The following is a 25,752-nucleotide window of genomic DNA, read 5'->3' on the forward strand; positions in this document are numbered from 1 at the left end:
ACTTTTATTACTACAGGTTTACCACTACAGATGGCTGCAGCTTTGCAGCTCACAGCCACACACAGTAACAACAACAACACAGCAGGACCTAGTTCAGCCTTTAAACCAGCAAGGCATGATTGCAGATTGGCGCTCAGGTGCGTCCACCTCCCCTGCTTTCCAACCACGGTCCACCAACTACACCAACCTCCGATAACTATGCAGTGCTCTCCTTTAAGTTTTATTTTGCCCCTCACCCCCCAACCAGTCGCGGCAGATGACTGCCCCTTCTTGAACCTGGTTCTGCCTCAGGTTTCTTCCTGTGAAAGGGAGTTTTTCCTGGCCACCGTTGCCCAGTGCTTGTTCATAGGGGATCATTTGATTGTTGGGGTTTATTCTTTAAAATGTCATTTTATTTAAATTATTTCAGGTGAGGGGTTCACTTGATAGGGAGCACAAAAAGCTGCAAATATTAAAAAAAACAACAAAAAGTGTATTTAGCTGCAAATCAAAAATAAAAAAAAACAAATATTAAATTTCCCTACTGCTTTGTTTATTTACTTAAAAGAACAGCTTTAAATTTTGTGTGATAGTGTCATGGCCCTTGGTCAAGTGATCCAGGGTTTATCTTTTGGACTGTGTGAATCTGGTTTAATTTGTGTCCTTTGATTTAATAGTATTCATGGTTCTGTTTCTCATCTCCCATGTGTCCATGTTGCTTTTGTATGTCGTGTCTCTTTAGCCGCCGCAGCAGTGGGCGGGCACATCCACATCATCCACGTCGCCGCCAACATACGTTGTATGTTTAGACCATTTATATCATTTGACATCCACAGGACATAGAGGTTCGAAAGACACTGAGTCATGCAATACCTTTAATGAGAATACTGTCAGTGAACACTGATGAGCTTCTGCTTCTTTAATGAGCCATAATTCTCATTAAAGAAGCAGGTTGGCTCATAAAGTGCTCTGTAGTTATCTAATGCAACTGCCATTTGTTTCAGGACATAACCACAATCTGTAATCAACACAGGGTTTATTGAACTGTCGGCTGTGCAGACAACATGGCACGCATGAAAAATGGGTAAGGACATTTTGTGAACACTCATAGTTGATGTCTTAATTATGGGAATAGCTACTTGATGCTTCCTATTCTATCAGATAAGGTGCACCTTGTGTGGAAGTTAAGTTGGCTCATTTTTGCCTATGAGGTCTAAAACTTCTGCTTACATTTCAACATGAATGTACTACTACTTTCTACTTAGTACCCGAGTAATCCAGCAGAACAGCTCCAAGATGGTGGTGGTGTAAAGGCAGCCCTCTCTATGATATAGAGGAAATATATTTCATTTGAGGGTCAAATATTACAAGCTCCATTTAAAACAAACAGCACTATCAAAATACCAGGAAAAACGTAATTGCCTTTATAAAAAACAATGTGTGCAGACCAGCTTTAATTGTGGACAAATTGAAATTCAAACTTCAGTCAGACCATATTCAATTGTATAAATATGTATGAAACCAAATGCAATGCTACTAATCTGCTGAAACAATGAATGCAAACCTGAAGGTCTGAGGGTTCCCCAGATAAAAAATACTTGGCAGAAAAGTCTAAACCTTGTTCCCATAAACCTTTTTTTTCTCTTTACGCTTCCAGAAATTCTTTATATAAACTATTCACATAAGTAATGTCCAGACTGAGGCTGCAAGCACTGTTCAAAAACCAAAAAATAAACAACACTGGAAACTCCTGAGCTAAACAGTCTTTAAAGTTTCTCTTTCACTTTACAGCTTTTTCTTCGGCTTCCCTCTCTTTTTCTTTGCAGGGTTAGCAACGATTCTCTTCACCTGGAGCGGCTGCAGAGTGCAGGAGGGAGACTCTGACACCTCCTCAGATTCACTTTCCAGTTTCCTTTTTTGTCCCCTTCTTTCACCACCTTCCTCCTCCTCCATGGCAACAGGTTCTTCAGGCTTAGCACCTTGCAGCCATGCCATGTCCAATGTAGGCACTCTGGGCTTAATGGCATCGACAGTGTCGGTAAACACCCCATCATCACTGGAGGAGCACCGTCTGAACCCGAGGGCGAGCACGCTTTTCAGCCCCAGCGGCTCCGACACACTCTGGCTCAGGCGAGGCACCTGGCAGGCCGGCACTCCTCTGGTGGTGCTCAGAGCGATCAGGTGATTAGTCATGTGTTTCGGTTTGACAGACTTGCACACGAGCAGCAGTCTGAGTTCGTTTCTCTCCAGAGCCTTGGTCACCTCGTTGATGCCGATGGCCAGCTGCCGTCTGGCTGCCACATCTGTCCAGCCGTTTTTGGAGGAATCGCTCACCTGGGGAACAGGTTGTGGTGCGACATCAGGTTTTTTGCCTTTCTTTTTCCTCCATGGGCGAAACACTTTCACTTCTTTTTTCTCCAGACCCATTGAGATCAACTTATCCTTCAGAGTTTTCAGGATGAAGTGCATGTCCTCTTGGGGGAGCGGGCTCCATTTTGAGGCAAAGGGTGAAGTGAAGGAGGTCTTGGCTGGAGTCTGCTTTTTGATTTCCTTTTTAGTCGGCTTTCCGGGAGCTGCCATGACTGTTTGGAGCATAAAACAACCGACACTGTAACAAAAGAGAGAAAAACTGCTTTAGAGTCTGGCAACCAATCACTGGATACTTTATTAAGTACACCCGTTCACCTGACTGGTAATGAAGGCAATCAGATGAGTTCCCTGTACTTAACCTCCACAATCACCAGATCTCAATCAGAGAGAGCACCTTTATGATCTGGTGGAACAGGAGAGTCACATCGTGTATGTGCAGCCACAAATGTAATGCTGTCATGTCAACATGGGTCACATGTTGATCCCCCAAGAATCTTTCATGAAGAAATAAAGCAGTTCTTAAGGCAAATGGGGGTCCAACCCAGCACAAGGAAGATGTATGAACTGGCCAGTAAATGTAAATAATTATTGATGTTAAATTAAAGCACAGAAATGCCAAAGATGAGTTAAACAGCTTACTCACATATAAAAAACGCATACCGAAATCTTTTTTATTTTCTTGTTTGTTTAAAAGGTAAAAAAGTAAAAGCAGTAAAGAGTAAACACGACTAAGAGGAATAAAGTACATTTTAAGATGAGTGAATAAAATAGAAAAAACAAGAGCACATTTGTTAATTTTTTTTATCCATAAGTCAGACTAAACAAACAAACAACGCCATTATACACTAATACGGTTAGTAACGTTTTTATTTCGCATTTCTTTAACCCACATGGAAATGTCGTTAAATTTCGGATCTTCTTCGGCTCTAATAAAAAACTTTTCGCTTCTGCGAGTGTTAAAAACAAACACAGCCGCCGTTACCTGTAGTTAAAGCAGGTAACGCATTTCTCCTCGTCTTCTTTACAGCTTCAGCACAGCTGCATGAGAGACACACAGGGCGCTGCCATTTTGTTTCAATTTAAATAACTTTATTTAAAAAGCCCCACAGCGCCGAACAGCGGCGAAAGGGCGACACGACAGTCAAATCATCAAAGAGTCAGCGAAGGCAGTGAAGGTGGAGTTTGAGGCGGCGAACACTGTTATCTGACACTGTAGTGTCTGATGTAGGGAAACGTGCATGAAGTCTCCTTCATGAATCCGCTGGAGTAAAAGTGCACGAGCACAGGAAATAGAAAGTAGGCTTTTCTAAACCAATTAATCAATTGGTTTAAATGCACTCAAAAGTGATTTTTTACACCAAGCAATAATATGAATAAAATGAAACATATAAAATAAAAGGTTTATTTATTCAAATACTTCATCGTTAAGGGAAATGTGTTTCGTATAAACTGAATGTGCACGAACCAAGTAAATTTCATTTGAGCAGACTCCAATAATTGAAACATTTCACATTGTACTTGTGGAACAAAAAAATCAAATCAAATAATAATAATACACATTCACATGTAATGAAATTTTGGGCAGATTTAAAAAAAAAAAATTTTACATGGAGTTCTGTGTAGGAAGCATATTGTGGTAGAGGTTGTATTAATCCTGCTGAACTGATATGATTATATCTCCCTAAATTTATTACACTGTTGCAAATGACACGTCATAAAATCGACGTAGTCAGTGGACTAGGTGCCATAGTCCACCATATCGCCCCACTTTATTAAAGTCTGTGTGCGTGTGCGTGTCGCTGTGAGTGAGGGTGACAGGCAGCCAATCAGCACCTCCGCAGCTGTCTGCTCCCTCCCCCTGCAAGCCTCTGCTTGGCTCTCAATAGTGCATCGATCAGCTGTGCTGCAATTACTGCTGCTTAAAACCCTTCAGAGCAGGACATTCATCTGCGCTCCCAACCTTTACCTTTACCAAGATGACCCTCCAGGTAAAATCCTGCGTTTCTTTGCTCTTTTATTATTGTTATTATTATTTATTAGATGCTACATTATCGCGATGAACCGAACAGCGCATGCCATCTTCTGGCCGTATGAAGTCATCCATCTTTGACGGCGTGGATGAAGGAAAGTCGTGCCTAAACGCGTTAATGCTCTCGGCTCAGTGGTCCTGATGCTGCTCTTAGAATTTAAAGATGTGCTGCTTAGAAGCAGAAAATATGAAAACATGATGAAAATTCACTAGATTCAGAGTTTGTCTCTATGAGAACATGCGGAGGTAAACTGGATCTATATGCAAACATCCGCTTTTTGACCAATGGTCAGCATTCAGAGCTGGATCATTATATATTTCAGCCGCACCTCAGTAAAGAGTTAAAAGGTATTTAGGTCTTTGCGCATATTAAAAATGGTTCCTGTGGTCTATAATTATCAGTTCTGCTGTGTCCCAGATCCTTTGAAAAGCAGATTATTTGAGTAGGCACACAGGCTCTGGTCTCATATAAAAGCCCATTGTTTATCTCCAGCTTGTGCAACAATCAGTTTCCCAGGACTGCCCCGTGCCTAGAATACCACACTCACATTTCTTATTCAGTGCTTGTAACTCATTAATATGCACACTCTCGTATTCGATGTAATTACTTTACATTCCTGCTGGACTTTATTGCAAAGAGAAGAAAGCCTCCAGTCCAGTGTTTTCCCATCGCAGACACACTGCTTATGTTTTCTGAATAATTAATGGCAAACATAAAGAGTGTTCATGTCACCTGCAGGCAGAATTTGACAAGGCAGCAGAGGATGTGAAGAAGGTGAAGGCCAAGCCCACAGACGAGGAGCTGCTGTTCCTGTATGGCCTTTATAAACAGGCGGTTGTTGGAGACATTAACACTGGTAGGAACCGCTACAGAGAAACTGAATCACTCCCATAAAGAGTTCATTAAGTTCAGATTTTTTTTCCTTCTCTCTGTGTGCTTTCACAACTGTAGAGAGACCGGGAATGCTGGACCTAAAAGGAAAGGCCAAGTGGGACGCCTGGGAGTCGAGGAAAGGTAACGAGTTAGGAAAGCTTGTGATTGTTACATTTGTCCACGAGAACTAAACACTTTAACTGAAGGTGCTGGGAAAGTGATTCATTAGCAGGTTATAGATCATACAAGGATATATGAGACAGATATTTTTTGCCAAGTTTGCAGCTGGAACAGTTTTTGGTATTTGTCTGTACAAAATAAGGTAAAGGAATTGGTTCTTTTACACTACGAGCCACACACACACATTTACACTCCACTGGATGCAAGGACGCATGCAGACTGGAGGGGCTCCACCTCCTTGTTGCCTGTCTATTTAGTACTCAAAACCTGCTGAGTCCACAGGTGTAAGTCATGAGAATGAATTTTGTAAAACATGTTTATAGAGCATGAGTTCAACTGAGTTTTGCTCCTCTGCAAACATGGAGGAATCTGCTCCAAATGAGGTGTGTTCAGTGTCAACTAAGACTCACAGGAGGTAACTTTTAGGAAATTAGAAGTTAGTCATTGTCAAAACATCCAAATATTTTCACCACTTAGTTTCATCCAACATCACACGAACGTTTTAATTTTACTCACTTATTCATTGATTTTTTAAAAATGTATTTTTTAAAGTAAAATTACCCTAAAAAAATGTTGAGTTAAGGCATTTTCAGGTTAACATGATTTAGCTGCACACGAGCTGTTTCTGCAAGTCTGTGTTTAGTGTTGAGTACTTGAGAAAAAGGTGACTACACGCAGATTTTGTTGGGTTTTTTGTTGTAATAGGTTCATTTTTAGTGACATCACACTTGTGCAAAGAGTCAAAGGGTGGTGTTGAGCTCCACTCATTTCTTTGTATTTTTCTTCCAATGACTCAGACCATGTAAATGATCTTGAGCAATAGCTCTCCAGGCCTTCTGAAGGTCTTTCAAAGTTTGCCTTTGGACATTGTTTGCTCCTTTAACTCATTTTCAGTCCAGTCCTTGTACCTGACCATTTTCAGAGGAACTGTTTTATTTGTTAAGCAATTTAGCACTGAATCATTCAAGGAATAAAAAGTTACCTAACTCGAGAAACGATCGAGAGACAACTGATCAAAGTACCATTTTTAATCTTTATCTTTAGGCCCTTTGTTACTAGCAGCCTGTTGCACAAACGCATCATTTGTTCACACGTCTTTTGCTGAAGCTATGAAAAAAGCCAAAGATAACACAGTTTTTTAACAGAAGTATTCATGACACAGTTTATAATCTGGCAGCATGATAATGATCCCAAAAACACTGCACGCATATACACACAGATTTTTAAAAATCCAGTTTTTTAAAGTTTTATATCTTTACTTACACATTACCGTAACAAAAACACAACCCAGATGCCAGCTTCCATGGTGGTGATTTATCATAATAATAATAATAATGGATTGGATTTATATAGCGCTTTTCAAGGCACCCAAAGCGCTTTACAATGCCACTATTCATTCACTCTCACATTCACACACTGGTGGAGGCAGCTACAGGTGTAGCCACAGCTGCCCTGGGGCAGACTGACAGAAGCGAGGCTGCCATATCGCGCCATCAGCCCCTCTGGCCAACACCAGTAGGCAAGTAGGGTAAAGTGTCTTGCCCAAGGACACAACAACCAGGACAGAGCCCGGGGATCAAACCGGCGACCTTCCGGTTACAGATACGCTTCCCAACCCCCTGAGCCACGGTCGCCATCAGAACCTGTTGAGCTCATAAAAGGAAGCTTTTTAGGGTTTTTTTAGATTTATTACCAATAAACAGACCTGATCTTATCTAAGCATCTTCATCATGAGAATCTCTCCCATAGTTTAACCAACTTTTCAGTGCTATATGGGAGAAAGGCTATGTAAGCATGTATACAAATAGGAGAAAACTCCTTTAAGACATTATTATTTAAGTCCAAATCACTCGTAATTTGAACTCTTTCAGGAATGTCCAAGGATGACGCCATGTCGGCCTATGTCACAAAGGCTAAAGAAGTCATCAGCAAGTACGGGCTGTGAGACGTCCATGAAGTGAAGAGGCAGCAGCGATGAAAACAGACTACTAATTCAGACTACTAAAACAAAGCTGCTCTTTACTTAAAAGAGCAGCTTTGCTTCCAGAGGCCATAATTCTGCAAAATAATGTGATTTTAAAAAAATGTCTTTCTATCCTTGATTTTTTGAATTACATAGCTCAATTGATTTATGCATTTTAACGATATCTATGCAGTCTTTAACATATTAATCTTTCTATATGTACTGCATACTGGACTTAGATTTGCAGCTTGAATCAAAACAGGACAATTTAAATGTTGGCAAATGTGAACAAACACGTTTTGAAGATTAAACCTTTTTCTGCACTGTTTCCTTTCTTTCATTTGTGCTTGTTTTTATTGAGAGGTTGATTTTTTTTTGCCTTCAGTTTCAGTTTAAAACAACCTGCATAAAATCTTTACACAGAGAAAGGATTTTAGGTTTTATTCATGAAGAGGCCCGACTATGGTCTGTGCAAACGATTACAGGAAGTTTTGATTGACATACAGTTATTCATACTTAAAAGAGTTGTCTTAGCTGGAACTACACCTGCAACACCTGCTTTGGTGCCAACCTAAGTGGACAACAGGTGCACTGGAGAGGCAACACCACAACCCTCAAAGTTCAAGCTGGTGGACACAGACGGTTGCTCTCTCCTCATCCTCCTTACTGGTTTCTTTCTAGTTTTTGTTTTGCTGGTGTCCTGACAGCTGCCGGCATCTTCATGGCATAGATTCAACAATTTTCTGGAAATGTTTTAAAATAAGTCAACATCACACAGTTGCTGCAGATTTCCATGATGCAAATCTCCCACTGTACCACATCCCAAAGGTGCTCTCTTGTGTTAAGACCTGCTGACTGTGGAGGCCGTTTGAGTACAGTGAACTCATTGTCACGTTCAAGAAACCAGCTTAAGATTATTTTAGTTTTGTGACACAGTCCATTATCCTGTTGATCCATGCTTTCATGTTGTTTCATTAGACCAGCCAATGTTTTTCCAATCATCTGTTGTCTAATTTTGGAGAGCCTGTGCAGACTATAAACTATAGTTTCCTCAGTTTCTTGTTTATAGCTGACAGGAGCGGCATCTCGTTTGGTGTTCTGCAGCTGAAGCTCATCTGCATTTGGAGATGCTCTTCTGCATACAGTTGTTATTGCAGTTACAGTAGAGATGGCTGTGTCGGAAAATCCCAGTAGATCTGCATTTCCTGAAACACTGAGACCAGCCCATCTGGGATCAACAACCACACCACATTCAAAATCGCTTAAATCACCTTTCCCCCTCATTCTGATGCTCGCTTTGAACTCCAGCAGCTCCTTTTGTTCACGTCAACGTCCCTTAAATGCTTTGAGGTGCAGTGTGATTGGCTGATTAGATAAACAGGTGTATCTAATAAAGTATCCGCTGAAAGGTGTGGTTTCATGTATTTTTCAGGCCTAATCTTTCCAAAGTTTTAGGTTGTTGCCACACACTGCCTGCCTGACCTCACCCTTCAAAGCCTCTTTATTATTTCACTCATAAGTAATTCAAGCCAGGGCAATTGCCCGCGCATGCGCAGTGAGCTGTTCCGGGCTGGCTTGAGTCTATGGTTTAGTGGGGTAAAGGTGAAGGGCTACAGCTGCAGTCCAGCACAACAACTGAACGGCTGCTACACCGGCTTATATAAGAAACCAAACCCGCACGTTCACAACATTTGCGCTGAAAGCCTCCAGAGCCCGCGGCAGGTGAGCAACGGGAGCTAACAGTCCAGCTTTACAGTGCAGTTAAAGTAAGCTAACGAGCTGCTCCTCAACTATTGTTTGCGTTTGCACTCGACATTAACGCCGACAGGGGCGAGACGAGCGAGTGCACCTTATCAGCTCAGTGTTACCCGGTTAATAAGTGTTTATTGTAAACAGTTTGGTCGTTTGCACTAACAGGTCTCTGCCCGAGCACGGAGAGGTAGGAGTTTAATAGTTTTAATGTGGTGCTGATAGCTGAGCTCAGGATTTGCCGAGTTTTGTTCAGAAACATGTCAAAGCTGTCACTGTGACACAGTATGCAACTGCTCATGTTTGAGACTTACACAGTGCAAGCCTTACTGTTGTTTTAAATCTGTTACCCAAGGCAATAAATAATATGAGTGTTTTAACTGGAAGTAATGATGAATGCGCTTTCAGCATTGTCAGCTTATTATCCAGGTGTTGCTGCTTTAAGTACTAGATAAGGTGGTTGTTGAAGGTAAAATGCTATGAAATGCACAGTTTAAATGTTTTACAATGATTTTTTTTTTTAAATGTCATAAACCACAAAAGCTTCATGTGTTCAAAGCAAAACCAGTCATAATCACAGGGTCTTCAAATGGTTTATAGTGCTGTTATTTTTCAGTATTAAAACAAATATATAACTGCTTTTAAATGTATCCGCAAAAAACAAAGAATAATTAGTGTTATCAAGGTTTGTCTATTATATAAGTACCCCCACCCTGGTATATCAGTGATATAAAGCGTGGAAAGGCTCTGCTTCATATCACTGTAATGTTTCTTTTGTGACAGGGGGAAAGGAAATGGCAAATCAGCTGTCTCAGTCTCTGCCGGAGCAAACCTTTCAGTACCAAAACAGTCTGCCGCCCCTGCCTGTACCCTCACTGCAGAGCAGCCTTTCTAAGTACCTGGATGCAGGTAGGATGTCTGCTGTCATCAAGTTAGTCAGTTTCCAGGCTTTTGTAAATATTTGTCATGTGACCTTTCAGTTGTCCATATGTCGTATCTGTTTGAAACTTGTCTGTGTCATTGGTGCAGTCTGTGGTTTTCTATTAACCAGCGTTAGTGATTCTGGTCTGTGATTCTAGACACACGGTTTCTTTTTTAAAACAACATAAAATAAGATGTTAAATAAATAAATGCTCACAATTGAATTTAATTTAATGGGAAGAACACAAATTATTAACCAAAAGGTGTAGGCTGAAGCTTAATTACACCTATGCTTTTTACATTTCGTTTCACCAAAACAAACACCAAAGATGATGCAATATTAGGACTGAACTAGAACAAAAACAGTCATACTGTACCCCAGTTTTATATTTGTTTACTGCCTGATTTTTGAGCATTTTTTTATTTACATAGTGAAAAATCTTTTTTGAAGTTAGTTTTCTCATTTTTTTCCTGCCCCAATTAAAAACAAACAAACATGTAAATAAAGTTTGTAAAGCATGTTGTTGCAGTGCTGAGATCCACTTACTAATTTTAAGGCATCGAGTTTTATGAATATTCTGCTGGTTTCTTCTTAATAATCAATTTATAACTCTTCTATAGTATGTAAACTGGATTAGCGTTGGTTGTGTATACGTTTGTGCAAACCTCCACACAGTAGATCATATATTTATATAGCACCACTGAACGACACAGGAAATCTTTCCTGCCTGTGGCCATCTCCCTGTACAACGCATCCACTTAACACACTGGTTACTGCTACAACTACACATGTTTCTTTTCCAGCTATTTATTTATGAGTGACTTATGTATGTATGTATGTATATATATATATATATTGTACTATTCTTAGTTAGCGTATTGTCTGTCTTGTCTTAATGTTGGTTTATAATGGAGCACTGTAACAAAAAATAATTTCCTCCAGGGATCAATAAAGTATTCTGATTCTGATACCTATTAGGATCAATATAGCATGTGTGTTAATTTTCTTATTTAAAATGTCTTGTTTTATACATTTTTGCAATAGTTTGTTTTTAGCTCATTTATGTGAGCATTCCAGCATAATTTATAGTCAAACTGTTGGTTTCATACACTCATTAAACTTAAATTAAACTTTTAATTTGTGCACCCCTGAGCCTCTAACAATGGCTGTAAATGCTAAACAGTTATGGCAAAATGTCTGTGAAACCTGCTGAATCAAAGCTGAAGCTGTTACATCTTCATTGTTTAATTTGAAATCCACTCTTGTGGTGTGCAGAATTGTGTCATTTTCTAAAAGCTTAAGGATTTAACTGTAGCAGGAATCATGCAGGTGTTATCAGATATATGTGTGAATGTTTTAGAACAAGTTTATTTGCACTCAGTCAAACCATTAGAAACACCTATAAACACACACACACACACACACACACACACACACACACACACACACACACACACATAAATATATATATATATATATATATATATATATTTATTTATATATTGATATGACTATATTGATAGCGTAGTGGTTAGACTACACGCCTCTGGCAGCACAAATGAACCAGCTGCTAGTTAACGAGAGACACCCGAAATGGCTAACCGAAGGTCGGACGGTCCTGATCCCCAAGGACCCCAAGAAGGGACCGGTCCCCTCCAACTACCGACCAATAACCTGCCTCAGTACTACATGGAAGCTCCTGTCAGGCATCATATCGGCTAAGATGAACAGGCACATGGGTCAATACATGAGTGGGACACAGAAAGGAATTGGCAAGAATACCAGAGGCGCAAAACACCAGCTACTGGTAGACAGAACAGTCAGCCGAGACTGCAAGACCAGACTGACCAACCTGTGCACTGCCTGGATTGATTACAAGAAGGCCTATGACTCAATGCCCCACAGCTGGATACTGGAATGCCTAGAATTGTACAAGATCAATGGGACCCTAAGAGCCTTCATCAGGAACTCAATGGGGATGTGGCGTACAACACTAGAGGCCAACTCCAAGCCCATAGCACAAGTCACCATCAAGTGCGGGATCTACCAAGGAGATGCTCTGTCCCCACTGCTGTTCTGCATAGGCCTGAACCCCCTCAGTGAGATCATTAACAAGACTGGCTACGGATACCGACTACGGAACGGAGCAGTTGTCAGCCACCTCCTGTACATGGATGACATCAAGCTGTATGCCAAGAGTGAACGAGACATCGATTCACTGATCCACACTACCAGGCTATACAGCAATGACATTGGAATGTCGTTCGGACTGGAGAAGTGTAGTCGGATGGTAACAAAGAGAGGGAAGGTAGTCAGAACTGAGGGGATTGAACTACCAGAAGGCAACATTGCAGACATAGAGGACAGTTACAAGTACCTGGGGATCCCGCAGGCAAATGGGAACCATGAAGAGGCCGCTAGAAAGGCTGCAACCACCAAGTACCTGCAGAGGGTCAGGCAAGTCCTGAGGAGTCAGCTGAATGGTAAGAACAAGATCCGGGCCATCAACACGTACGCCCTGCCCGTGATCAGGTACCCTGCTGGGGTAATAGGCTGGCCAAAGGAGGAGATAGAAGCCACTGACATAAAGACAAGAAAGCTCCTGACCATGCATGGAGGGTTTCACCCCAAGTCCAGCACCCTGAGGCTGTACGCTAAGCGGAAGGAAGGGGGCCGGGGACTGGTGAGTGTCAGCACCACAGTCCAGGATGAGACAACGAACATCCAAGAATACATTGGGAAGATGGCCCCAACTGACCGAGTGCTCAGTGAATACCTCAGGCAGCAGAAACCCAAGAAAGAGGAGGGAGACGAGGAACCATCATGGAAGGACAGGCCCCTGCACGGTATGTACCACCGGCAGATAGAGGAGGTGGCTGATATCCAGAAATTCTACCAGTGGCTGGACAAAGCTGGACTGAAAGACAGCACAGAGGCACTAATCATGGCAGCACAAGTACAAGCTCTGAGTACAAGATCCATAGAGGCTGGGGTCTATCACACCAGGCAAGACCCCAGGTGCAGGCTGTGTAAAGATGCCACAGAGACAATCCAGCACATAACAGCAGGGTGCAAGATGCTAGCAGGCAAGGCATACATGGAACGCCATAACCAAGTGGCCGGCATAGTGTACAGGAACATCTGTGCCGAGTATAACCTGGAAGTCCCGAGGTCAAAATGGGAGATGCCCCCAAGGGTGGTGGAGAATGACCGAGCTAAGATCCTGTGGGACTTCCAGATACAGACGGACAAAATGGTGGTGGCTAACCAACCGGACATAGTGGTGGTAGACAAACAGAAGAAGACGGCCGTAGTGATCGATGTAGCGGTTCCGAATGACAGCAATATCAGGAAGAAGGAACACGAGAAGCTGGAGAAATACCAAGGGCTCAGAGAAGAGCTCGAGAGGATGTGGAGGGTGAAGGTAATGGTGGTCCCCGTGGTAATCGGAGCACTAGGTGCGGTGACTCCCAAGCTAGGCGAGTGGCTCCAGCAGATCCCAGGAATAACATCGGAGATCTCTGTCCAGAAGAGCGCAGTCCTGGGAACAGCTAAGATACTGCGCAGGACCCTCAAGCTCCCAGGCCTCTGGTAGAGGACCCGAGCTTGAAGGATAAACCGCCCGCAGGGGCGTGCTGGGTGTTTTTTATATATATATATATATATATATGAGTATTTTCTGTATCCATCCATCCACCCAACCATTTTCCATGTTCTGTATCTGGGTTACGGGGGGCGCAATCTAAGCAGAGAGGCAGACAGACCTCCCCTCTCCCCTGACACCTTCTCCAGCTCATTTGGATGTTCCCAAGCCAACTCAGATACATAATCTGTCCAGCATGTCCTGGATCAGCCCTTGGGTCTCCCTTTTAGTGGGACATTTACAAAACACTTCACCAAGGAGTCGCAGGAGGTATGCTGGTCAGATACCTCAGTTGACTGGAGCAGCAGTCGAGTCCCTATCTGTTTTGACTTCTGCTTGGGAGTGATAAAGAAGTGGGTCTGGTTTTTCCAACAAAAGTTCCTCCAGATGTGAGAGCTGGTGGAAGAAGATGTTTTCCAAGTGTGGAGCCATTCCTCTTCAGTAATAACAATGTTCAGTCCCTTTACTCTGCGCTGTTTAGCATAGTTTGTTTCGTCCTTATTCATTGTTACAGTACTACGGTACAGCCGACTTACTAGACCATTTCTATTCCCTAAGTTATAAGCATCCATGAATATCTGGATAACATTAGGGACTTCATTTGGACACAGACCTTTAATTTTTTTGGAAAAGTAAATCACAAAGCTTCAAATATCTGTAAAAAATCATGTTTAGCCTACTTATGTTTCTGACACATCTCCTTAAAACCACACAAATGCCACCCCTTGGCAATTCAAGATATAGATGTAATACTGCAGTAAACCCACTGTCTGCATCTTATGTCTTGTAATGGTGGCTTAAAAACAGGATTATAGGCAGGCCACCTTAATAATTTGATCTCTTTTTGCAGTTTCTAATGATTGGCCACTTTCACCCACACCTAAAAGAAAAATGTCACCCACTGACTTGCTGTTTTGGAGATTTCTCCTTCTTTTTCTATCCAGCAAAGTAATGATTATGTTGGTGTGTTCAGTGGAGATAATTCTGTTGTCCTGCATCGATCCAAATATTGATAGTATCGATACCAACGCTGGTACTGGTAACAGGTCGATGATGGCATGATTGTTGTGCATTACCATGTTGTTGTGGAAAGTAAAAATCACTGATTTACTGGTTATTAAAATGTGTCCAGAATTGCAAATTGATGTTGATTCATCTCATAAATCATGACATGCTGCACTCCACAAAATAAGCTGCCTTTGTGGGATAATTATAGCTTATTAATTATGGATCACTTGATATTGAATCGATACTAAAATTACACTAGTACTCTGAGCTCCTCATGACTGAACTCCTCACGCTGACTCAAAGTTAGAGGCAAGCCACCCTTCAGAAAAAGCTCATTTCCACCTCTTGTATGTGCAATCTCATTCTTTCGATCACTACACAGAGCTCGCTTTGCTGTCTTTGGTTTCCATCTCTACACTGGTTGTGAGGAGGATTAGAAGGACTTCCACTAATAGAAGTGGAAATTCTACAAAGCGGCCACATTTTGTTTTCGTTACTCTCTCAACCAGCTGTTTAATGTGATCAGCCTGAGCTTTTCCAGCAGTCAGCACGTATACAACTCAGTCAAACAGCTGGATTTAGGATGGGTTTGTTTTGGGGTTTATAAAGTTCTATCTAATCTAATCTATTGCCCTGCTTTTACCTTTAACATCAGTCAGAATTTCACATTTCTGCCGATAACTCTAACCATGATTTTTCACCTTATTTTCTCAGGGTGGTCCTGCCTAAAGTTTATGGACACTTCAAACCATTTTACATCACGAGCCACATACAGCTCACTTTGATCTTATGTGGGTCAGACCTGTCAGTGTAAAGAAGTTTAACTACACATTTAATTGCTGAGATGTTTTAATATAAGACAAAGAAGAGCAATTTCAATAGTATCTGTTAGTTTTTCTACATTATGTAGAAATGCTGCTGTAGTAAATGAATGAAATCTGTCGGCAGGACTGGGCTTAAATTTAAGTTGTAAATGTAATATTTAATTACTTTGGTATAGCATGAACGCCCATGGGGTATTTCGTTATCAGTAAGAAAAGCTGTAAAACTTGTAAAAATATAGTTGAAGGTCCAAACTTTTATGTTCTTTGTGTGTTCTGTTTTATGTCCTTGACATTTTCCTAAGCCATCCAGTGGGCTAGATTGGAGTCTTTGCCCGGCCAGTTCTGGCCCCCGGGCCTTATGTTTGACACCCCTGCTTTAAACAATGTTAAAATGTTTCAGACTGACTGTCTGAAAGTAACAATGAGTCTTCAGTTTCTCTTTCATGACCAGTTTGTCTAATAACATTGATTGAAAGAGTAGCATGATTGTTTCTTTTTCCCTCCCCGCTGTCACCAAGTGATTTGATTGTTGTGATTTAGCGCTATATAAATAAAGTTGAATTAAATTGAATAGGACTTTTTCTTTGTACCAAAGGCTAAAGAAATCATTCAGTAAGATTATTAGTGTGCCGGAAGTGTGAATGAAAAACAAAGCACTCTAGCTTTGTTGGCACATTTCTGTCTCTGCATCATTTCATTTGTTTCATTTGTATATTTTCTGCTCGTTCTGCTGTAAAGTAAAACAAAACAAAACAAAGAATCCTTTGCATAAACAGGTGCGATCAGACTTGTTGTTTTTGAAAGCAGTTACTACATCAAAACAAAATGACCAGAAGCTGGCGCACTTGTTTAACAGAGGGACTAATCTTCCATGTTTTCACTTTATTGTGCTTCAGTTCGTCCATTCGCCTCTGAGAAAGACTTTAAAGCTACGAAGGAGACTGTGAGGAAATTCCAAGCGGGTGTTGGCCAGGAGCTGCACAAGAAACTCCTCCAGAGAGCCAAGACAAAGAAGAACTGGGTGTGTGTTTGAGATATAAAAGCCTTGTTTTTGTCTTTAGCGTCTCCTCTTTAGTTACAAGTGTGATGCAGTTGACTGTTTGATGTTTTTGTTTGCTTTGTCCTCCAGCTGGAAGAATGGTGGTTGGACACGGCGTATCTGGAGTTGCGCATCCCCTCTCAGCTCAATGTGAACTTTGGTGGCCCAGCACCCTACCTGGAGCACTGCTGGCCACCTGCTGAGGGAACTTACCTGCAGAGGGCCAGTATTATCACATGGCACACACTGCAGTACTGGAACCTACTTCGCACGTAAGACGAGCACACTCGCATGTATGAAAGCTGTGTTTTAGGATGTGTTGCTCTGTCTTTTTTGCATTTAAATATCTTTCCGTCACTGCTTATTTTAGAGAGAGGCTGGCTCCTCAGAAAGCAGGGAAAACGCCGTTGGACATGGACCAGTTCAGAATGCTCTTCTGCACCTGTAAAGTACCCGGAGTGAAGAAAGACACCATCCGAAACTACTTCAAGACAGGTAGAATAAATTCTGCTCTTATCTTTGCCGCAAACTTACCTGCGGCACTTTGACCCTTTTTCCTCTGCTTGCCTGTCACCCTTGTGTAACATGCATGCTCTGCTGTGTCACAGAGCGTGAGGGTCCGTGCCCCTCCCATTTGGTAGTGATGTGCCGGGGGAGGATATTCACATTTGATGCACTTTGTGATGGAGAAATCCTCACTCCTCCAGAAATTCTCAGGTAAAGATTAAACGCACTTGAGAGTAAAACCCAATTAGAAACCTTGTATCCAGACTAAACAGACTGAAGGCCTTTACACAGTTAGTGCAGCCAAAAAGCGACACAATTCTGAATGTCTCAGATTCATACTTGTTGTGTAGCGTATATACAAACAGAAGTGTTGAGTTTTTAGATGTTTCAGGATGTCAGGGGGGCAATTTTATCTCAGAGCCAGAGCAGCATTTAGCTGTGTGTCTGAGATAAAATAGTATTATTGCACTATATGTACTTTCAGCTTTGAACTGTGAGCACAGTGTTCTGATTGGTCAGATCTATGTATTCACATGTAAAACATCTGAAAAATCAAGTTTGGTTCAAAATGAAAAGCCATATTAAGAATTAGTGAATCCAAAAAATAATTTTTATGCACAAAATATTTGCTCATATTTTACATATCCAGCATTTGTAAGCCTCAACAGAACCAGTAGCAAAAGAAAGAGGACATAACTCTTTCTTTAGGAAAGAGTTAAAAAATAAAAAATAATAACAATATTATAAACCTTGTTGACCAGTATTCCACTACGTAGCCCAAAGAGCTCTTCTGCCTCAGCTGAGGAGCAGGGAGGCTGTGGTCACATTTGGATAACACATCAGCTTGCTTCTGTCTTTGCATCCCTCCTACAGAGAGGGAACAGAGAGTTGCAAAGATGCATGAAATATTTTAGTAGAAGTATTTATGACACTCTGTATTTATGTAGAAGTAAACAAGTAGAACTATTAAAGAAAAGCACCTCATCATCAGAAAATTTCTACTGTTTTTTATTTATCGTCTTGATGCATTCTCAATCATCCAGGAAAGTAAATCTCCAAAAGTTGATTCTGTTCTTCTGGACGTAGCGTTTTGTGGGAGAAACATTTCGTCACTCATCCAAGTGACTTCTTCAGTCTCAGCTGACTGCAGGTTTCCCCAAATCTTATAAACAGTACATTTGCATAATGACTGAAACCAGCACCACTGAGGAACAATGGGCTGTGAGGTCAGTTCCTTAATCTTAATTATGCAAATTCTCATGACCATTGATCAACAACCACTGATCAAAGACCACTGATCAATGGCCATGAGTACCATTCATAGAGAGTTGGGGAATGGCTGCAATCACAGCATTGTAAGATGGCGAAAGATGTACCATTAGGTCCCCTCCTCGATTCAGAGATGGTCTTTCCCTTTACACGTAAATGGCCTCCTTGACTCCGCGCAAAAAACCAGCGTTCCTCCCTGTCCAGGATGTGTACATCCTCATCCTTGAAAGAGTATCCACTGGCCTGTAGGTGTAAATAGACTGCCGAGTCCTGGCCTGACGAGGTAGCTCTGAGCTACCTAAGATTAAGGAACTGACCTCCCAGCCCATTGTCCCTCAGTGGACTGGTTTCAGTCATTATGCCAATGTACTGTTTATAAGATTGGGGAAACCAGAAGTGACTTGGATGAGTGACAAAATGTTTCTCCCACAAAACACTACGTCCAGATGAACAGAATCAACTTTTGGAGGTTATTTATTTATTTATTTATTTTTACCACTGTAAGAAAAGGCTTTAAGGTGCAGTAAGGGGAAAAAAAAAAAGCACACGAAACCTGAAATTATGCTACCAATTTTCCTTCTTCATATGCTACAGATTTACAGCATAGTGTACTTGTACAGTGTGTCCACCAGGGGGCTGTTTCACATGCATAACATATAAAACATGGACAGAACCATTGTGATGTCACCCACTGGGTTTGGAATTTAGCACTGGTTTGGTTTTTCGAGTCAGAGGTTATAGTACGGATGCTAAGGGCTAGTATCGGACTTACCCAAACTGAGGCACAGACTTCTTGGATGATCAGTATCACACAGCGAGCAGTAATATTAGTTAGAGAATCTATTTAAAATGTTCCAAAAAAAGAAAATAATAATTTTTTTCCATTTGATTATATAGCACCAATCCACACCAACGTTTGACTTAAGGTGCTTTTATATTGAAATAAGTCTCAACTATCAGTTGATGCCCTTTGAGGAAGCACTTGGCAACAGTTGTGACCTCCAGCAGAACCAGGCGAGCTGAAAAACGTAGCCCCTTTAGTCACACGCAGCAGACTAGTGCTTGTTTGGATGAACCAATCAGCTTTCTTGATGCGTTGGTCAGCGCAACACGCTGCTGAGATAAGTTAGGGGTGTATACCATTTCCTTTCTGCTTCAGTTTCAAGAAGATCCCCCGTATGCAGGAGGTTCATTTCATTTCATTTAGGCTGAAGTCTGTTTATGTTTAGTGTTGTTTGGCTTTTTTCAGGTTACATAAAACATACAGAAGTCTAAAATATTTATTTTGTCTGTTTTACATATTAAAGTGTTTTATTTTTGTACATCATTATGGGAAGCAGTCCACACTCATCGCCTAATCATCCATTCATTTTCCTCCAGATGTCCTGTATAATTTGGTTAAAGCTGCAGAGTGAAGAGCAAACAAGGCTGATGCAGCATGTGTTTGTTTACCTTTTCAGGCAGCTGAGCTATGTGAAGGAGCGCTGTGACTCAGAGCCTGAGGGAGACGGCGTGGCTGTGCTCACCTCAGAGGAGAGGACTCGCTGGGCGAAGGTAGGGGCGCTCATGTTTGGAGGATTTAAAAAAAAAAAAAGTGAATATAGTTTGTGAAGAAGGTATCATGTTACTGTGGCGTATCTCATGATTAGCGCTTTGTTTACTTTCACTGCAGGCCAGAGAGCATCTTATAAGCATCGATCCACACAATAACACCATCCTAGAGACCATCCAGAGCAGCTTGTTCGTCATTTCTCTGGATGAAGTGAAACCCTACTCTACCCCAGAGAACTACTCAAATGTACGGACTGCGCAGATCTAAAATATGACTCGCTATTTAAATCATGAGAAAGAGTTGTGTCTGATTTACTTGTTTATTTATTTTCTTTCCAAATTTTGTACTTTTGAGTTCAGATGACTGCAGAAGCTCTCACCGGCAACCCCACCATCCGCTGGGGTGACAAATCATACAACTCAGTCGTGTTCTCAGATGGCACGTTCGGATCCAATTGTGATGTGAGTGTGCTTGTTCGTACAAAGCTGCGCTGAGGTTCAAGATGATTGTACTCATTGATTTGCCAGTGAAACATGCAGTCCAACCAAAATCAGCTGTTTTAATACCTTAAAAACTCGACTTGTTTCGCAGCATGCGCCGTATGATGCTATGGTGCTGGTGTCTATGTGCTGGTATTTGGACCAGCAGCTCAAAGCTACAGAGGGCAAATGGAAGGTAAACACTTGACGGTGCACATCGTGTCAAACATTTCCTGACTATTCTTTTCATTTTTCTGACACACATGCATGTCTGGGATTTTCAGGGCTCAGATGCAGTCAGACTGGTGTCCTTCCCCGAGGAGCTGGTGTTCACTATGGATGAAAAAGTCATTGGCGATATCAGTCATGCCAAAAAGCAATACATCGAGTCGGTGAGCTATCGTTAATCCCAAATGAAACCTCAGAAAACCCCTGATGACACTGAATAGGCTGTCTTGAAATAGGCAAAATAGGCACGTTTCCATGAACTTGCTGGAAAACACATAATTCTGTCAAGGAAAGACGTGAAAACACATTTACAGAAACCTCGTAGAATAGAATAGCATAGAAAAGCCACTTTAAGGTCATTCAGAAGTTATATCAGAGCAAAAATTCAGTGCTTTTACTCGTCATCAGACTGCACAACATGAGTCTAACATAAAATAAATAAATAAAAATCTAAAGATATGAAATATAAAAAAAGGATCTAGAATATAGTCATGTAAGAATATAATAAAATGTTTTATCTTTATATATGGATAAAATATTATTAGGTACTAGTGTACTATGAAGGAAGTTCAACACCTAAAACCCCACACGGAGATGACGGTTATAACAACAGTCATCAGTAACTTTCTCTTTTAAGCTAGGCTTTCCGCTCTGAGCGCGCTCACATAAAAAAAGGGGCTTTTCACACGTCATGTGACTCCTCTTTCAACCCACACAAAATGATCCCTTTGAGAACCGCCCGCTTCGATCAGATACATTATCAGAGGATGGTAATAAAAGGGTAAAAAAATACAGTAAGATGCAACACTTGCAGATTAATGCTGGTGAAAATCCTCAATGAAAAAATGTTTCAGTTTGTTTTAATGCTCCTGGTGCAGCTGTTTATTTGTGACATGACAGCTACAGATTACAGATATGAAACTTGATTAGAGACGTGGAAATCACTTCAGTTTGGTGTAGATCAAAGTGAAATGAATTTTATTGATTGAACAGCTTTTCATGTTGTGTGTCCTCTGTTCTTAGCCGCAGATTAGAGTCAAGTGTGATAACCTTTATACATTTCAGTGATTGTCTTAAAGTCAGGTTTCAGCGACAGTGTGATGCACAGTTTGAACTGCTGTGTCTTTAAAGCAGGGTGTAATTCTTGATGTTATTATGGTACAGTTTAACAAGCTGCACATATAAAAACCTGAGAAAACACACGCACACAGGACACTCCTCTGAACAGCCTAATAGTACGAGAGTGGATGTTGTTGAGCTGTTCCTGCTGTGGTGAAACTAAAATCCTCCATAGATTAACTGCAAACACTGAATCTGTGATGCAAGGTTAGGATTGAAATTTGAAAAAAGTCACATTTGAAATGGTGTGCAGCCTTTTTTTCACTGATTTTATTTTCCTGCAGAAGAAAATCTGATTGAGTTAAACTCCATGTGGCTGAACAACGAAAACATATTAGAAGCACAGCAGCGGAAACATAAGATGGGAAATTGATTATTTGCAGGCGTCATCAGTCATGCTGACGTTTGCTGTGTGGTCCAGAGCATTTAACCATTCGTTCTCTCTCGGTTTTCCAGGCACAAGACCTCCAGGTTGTGTGCTATGCTTTCACAGCATTTGGTAAATCTACCATCAAACAGAAGAAGCTCCATCCAGACACTTTTGTTCAGCTGGCGATGCAGCTGGCCTACTACAGACTGCACAAGAAGTAAGCTGTGGTTAAGCACACACTTTTATTATCATTATTGTCAGTGACATTCGTGGCCCTGAAGGTGTCCTCTTTCCTCTTACAGGCCAGGAAGTTGTTATGAGACGGCAATGACGCGCAAATTTTATCACGGCAGGACTGAGACGATGCGCCCCTGCACCCAGGAGGCTGTGAATTGGTGTAAAACCATGATGGACCCCACATGCAATGTGAGTGTGTGACAGTATTTGGGAAAATCACAGAAGAGCAGGAGAGAAGAAGCAATCTCATATTCGACTTAAATGTTTTCCTCTCAGGATGGTGTCAGGAGGAAGGCCATGCTGCAAGCCTTCAGTAGACACAACAACCTGATGGCTGAAGCACAGGAAGGACAAGGTTAGTTCACTTTGTGATTCCTGCTTCGTGCTTTTTCCTGACTACACTTGGCCCTGGCTGTCCCGTTTTAGTCTCAGATATGAGGTGCAGCTACAAGCAGTGTGCAGAATAGAGATGTAGGGCCAAAGTATCATCAATAAAACAATGACTTTGATCACTGGTAGTTTTGTTTCTGATATTAAACTTGTTGGCTTAATTTTTGTTCGCCTGATTGAGCAAAACGGAGCTGCTACACCCCCCACTGGACTCTTCTGAGCCAGTAAAAATCTGCTTTAGTTCAACATCTACATTCATCTGTTGTACAAAATCGTTTAGCCCGTCAGCTTCCCTATGTAGGACTTTTTTTTTTTTTTTTTATTGTCACATCACATGTGCAGGTACATTGGTACAGCACATGTGAGTGAAATTCTTGTGTGCGAGCTTCACAAGCAACAGAGTTGTGCAAAATACAATAATGTAAACAAGCAAAATACAAGAATGGCTACATCTGAAACTAATAAATATATGTACAATATATAATAGTATATGCATTTCTGGATGTGTATACTAAATATTTTTCTACGTGTGTGTGTGTGTGTGTGTGAGTACACATATTTTACAAATTAAATAGAGTAAACAATAAATAAAATATATAAAATAAAATATACAGAGTGAGACATGTGCAAAACAGTGGCGTTACTGTACAGTATGGAGTGCATAATGTTAAAGTTCCAGTAGTGAAGCTGAGGTGTCTATGAAGTGTTCAGCAGTCTGATGGCCTGATGGAAAAAGCTGTCTCTCAGTCTGCTGGTACGGGACCGGATGCTGCAGAACCTCCTTCCTGATGGAAGTAGTCTGAACAGTTTATGGCTGGGGTGACTGGAGTCCTTGATGATCCTCCCTGCTTTCCTCAGGCAGCGCTTCCTGTAGATGTCTTGGAGGGAGGGAAGCTCACCTCCAATTATCCGTTCAGAGCACGGATAATTGCGGGCTGAACCAAGGCTTCTGACATCACAAAGAACCATATTTGTAGTCTCTTTGAGTTTTTATGCCCTACTTCATGCGGTCGTGTGATATTGTTGCCAGGTTTTGACAGGCATCTTCTGGGGCTGTATCTTATTGCCAAGGAGGAGGGACGTCCAACCCCAGAATTATTTATGGATCCCCTTTACACAAAGAGGTACGCCACCCAGAGCTGATTTATCGCATGAAAGCAGTAAATTAAATTTCTGCTCTACTAGTTTATAATGTATGATCTATTGGAAATAATTTAATTAAATATTAAATCCTAGAATGTTACAGTGCAGTATCCAGAAATCTGCTTCTCCAGAGTAGCTGCTGCAGAGCAAAGGCAGTGCATTAGGTTTCTGTCTGTGACTGTTGTTTGTGTCTGCAGTGGCGGTGGGGGTAACTTCGTGCTGTCATCCAGTCTGGTGGGCTACACTACAGTTCTCGGGGCTGTGGCTCCCATGGTGCACCATGGCTACGGCTTCTTTTACCGCATCAGGGATGACAGGTGAGCACATGAAACGGGCTTTCACTGACCTGAAAACCTGTGTGTGGGTTTTTGGTGAACCTGTGCTGCATATGTGAGATTTGCCAGTTCTGTAGAATTTATTAAAAGCAAGCTAAGGATGTATACACTTACTGGACACTTTATTAGGTACACCTTGCAAATACTGTGTTGCACCCAGGTTTACCTGCACAACTGTCTTAATTCTTCATGACAGACTCAACAAGGTTCTGGAAACATTCCTCTGAGATTTTCAGTAGCTGTATTCAGATCTCCGCTCCTCTTTTTTCTAGGATTGTGATCTCCATGTCAGCGTGGAAATCCTGCCATGAGACTGATGCTCCATCACTGTTCAGTAGCTTCAGTAGCTGCCTGCATGAGATGCTCCACTTAGCCACCACTTCTCAGCTATAAACCTACTTAAGCGGGGAAACGGGATAATTTAATGACTCCTGTTTCAACCCACACAAAATGATCCCTTTGAGAACCGCCCGCTTCAATAGATGCATTATCAAAGGATGGTAAAAAAAAAAAAAAATACAGTAAGATGCAACACTTGCAGATTAATGCTGGTGAAAATCCTTAATCAAAAATGTCTAAGTTTTCAGTTTGTTTTAATGTCCATGTTGTACCACAGAGAGCCTGTTTTAAATATCAATGCACTTGTAGTTGTACTAAATGGTGACAGCTAGATCAGCACGAATCAATGCAAAGGTGCAGAATCTGTACCTCGTATTTTTTTAATGTAAACGTAAATTACTCAAGATTTTATGTAGTTATTAACATAGCGTAAACTGTACTTTTTTCTTTCTTCCTGATTCAACGCTCGTTTTTTTTTTTTTGGACTGTATAGTTTGAAATCCTGACAGTATTATTCGACATTTTAAGATAAAATGTTAACCGCTAAGTGGCTAACGACTCGCCTTAGTTTTCACTGTGAAAAAGCTCTTTTCCAGTAACCGTAGAAAAGAGTTGTTAGGCTTGAACTGAATCGTAACACTGTAGGGAAGCTCGTTTCTAAAGCTTTTGCAGAGTTAATTCAACATTTCTACTTCACTAAAAGAACCTGAAATTTGTACTAATGGATGGCAGAAACAAGCTTCTGACTATTTGGACAAATATTTGATTGTCTTGTCAAAACAGTGCCTACAGATAAAGGAAATGCACTTGAATACCACAAGAGGACGTGAATGTACCCCATCGCATGAAGTGCACACACTGAGCTAATTTAAACTCATTAAAAGAGAGAAGTAGGCACGACTCGTGTAAGTTTGTTAAAGCCAAGGTTTGACTTCCAGTTTCTCCAGGTACCAATACCATCTACACACTATGCAACTTTGTTTTTAATTTCATGTCCAAATGTTGGTGATGGTGTTTACTTTGGGTTTCAAAGAGTGGCTGACGTAAAAATCTGTTGAAACACTTTCTACATTTGGAGCCTCACACCAACGTGATTATTGCTTTGATAAGGTGAAATTTCACTGTGATTGTACCACTTTGAGGGAAGCTGTAGTCAATTTTTTTAGTCAAATTTTCTGAGAATAAAGTTCGAAGATGTCCACAC

At 41.3% G+C, this 25,752-nt stretch overlaps 2 protein-coding genes across 8 annotated transcripts; one reads left to right on the forward strand and one right to left on the reverse strand.

Moving 5' to 3' along the window:
• Positions 1-998: 998 nt before the first annotated feature.
• On the reverse strand, positions 999-3,469 carry LOC113031725 (ribonuclease P protein subunit p38-like). Of its 4 annotated transcripts, none has more exons than XM_026184073.2 (3): positions 3,332-3,452; positions 2,665-2,752; positions 999-2,587 (listed from the first exon to the last, which is right to left on the reverse strand). In XM_026184073.2, the coding sequence occupies exon 3, from the start codon at positions 2,572-2,574 to the stop codon at positions 1,765-1,767; it is 810 nt and encodes a 269-aa protein (XP_026039858.2). In that variant the 5' UTR covers positions 2,575-2,587; positions 2,665-2,752; positions 3,332-3,452; the 3' UTR covers positions 999-1,764. The 4 variants fall into 4 exon arrangements, with proteins under 4 accessions (XP_026039858.2, XP_080164423.1, XP_026039857.2 ...); XM_080308297.1 differs by having other exon boundaries at positions 3,240-3,358; XM_026184072.2 differs by lacking the exon at positions 2,665-2,752 and having other exon boundaries at positions 3,332-3,469.
• A 672-nt stretch (positions 3,470-4,141) lies between these two features.
• On the forward strand, positions 4,142-25,751 carry crot (carnitine O-octanoyltransferase). Of its 4 annotated transcripts, XM_026184056.2 has the most exons (18): positions 4,142-4,337; positions 5,118-5,235; positions 5,331-5,393; positions 16,438-16,562; positions 16,671-16,852; positions 16,951-17,075; positions 17,189-17,297; positions 19,817-19,910; positions 20,029-20,154; positions 20,268-20,369; positions 20,500-20,583; positions 20,672-20,779; positions 22,191-22,321; positions 22,407-22,530; positions 22,618-22,696; positions 23,762-23,855; positions 24,072-24,191; positions 24,482-25,751. In XM_026184056.2, exons 1-18 carry the CDS (start codon positions 4,326-4,328, stop codon positions 24,600-24,602), a joined length of 1,917 nt encoding a protein of 638 aa, XP_026039841.1. In that variant the 5' UTR covers positions 4,142-4,325; the 3' UTR covers positions 24,603-25,751. The 4 variants fall into 4 exon arrangements, with proteins under 4 accessions (XP_026039841.1, XP_026039838.1, XP_026039837.1 ...); XM_026184053.2 differs by lacking the exons at positions 4,142-4,337; positions 5,118-5,235; positions 5,331-5,393 and adding exons at positions 8,855-9,161; positions 9,928-10,053; XM_026184052.2 differs by lacking the exons at positions 4,142-4,337; positions 5,118-5,235; positions 5,331-5,393 and adding exons at positions 8,855-9,117; positions 9,928-10,053.
• The last annotated feature ends 1 nt before the right edge of the window (position 25,752 follows it).

The sequence above is a fragment of the Astatotilapia calliptera genome, chromosome 11 (assembly GCF_964374335.1).
Source record: "Astatotilapia calliptera chromosome 11, fAstCal68.1, whole genome shotgun sequence".
NCBI lineage: Eukaryota > Metazoa > Chordata > Actinopteri > Cichliformes > Cichlidae > Astatotilapia > Astatotilapia calliptera.

What these genes read in the sequence shown, in the direction of transcription:
- LOC113031725 (XM_026184072.2), bottom strand. Translation starts at nt 2,574, where the DNA reads ATGCTCCAAACAGTCATGGCAGCTCCCGGAAAGCCGACTAAAAAGGAA.
- crot (XM_026184056.2), top strand. An exon ending in TGAAGCACAGGAAGGACAAG is followed by an intron (nt 22,697 to 23,761) that starts GTTAGTTCACTT and finishes TATTGTTGCCAG; the next exon opens with GTTTTGACAGGCATCTTCTG. An exon ending in GATCCCCTTTACACAAAGAG is followed by an intron (nt 23,856 to 24,071) that starts GTACGCCACCCA and finishes TTGTGTCTGCAG; the next exon opens with TGGCGGTGGGGGTAACTTCG.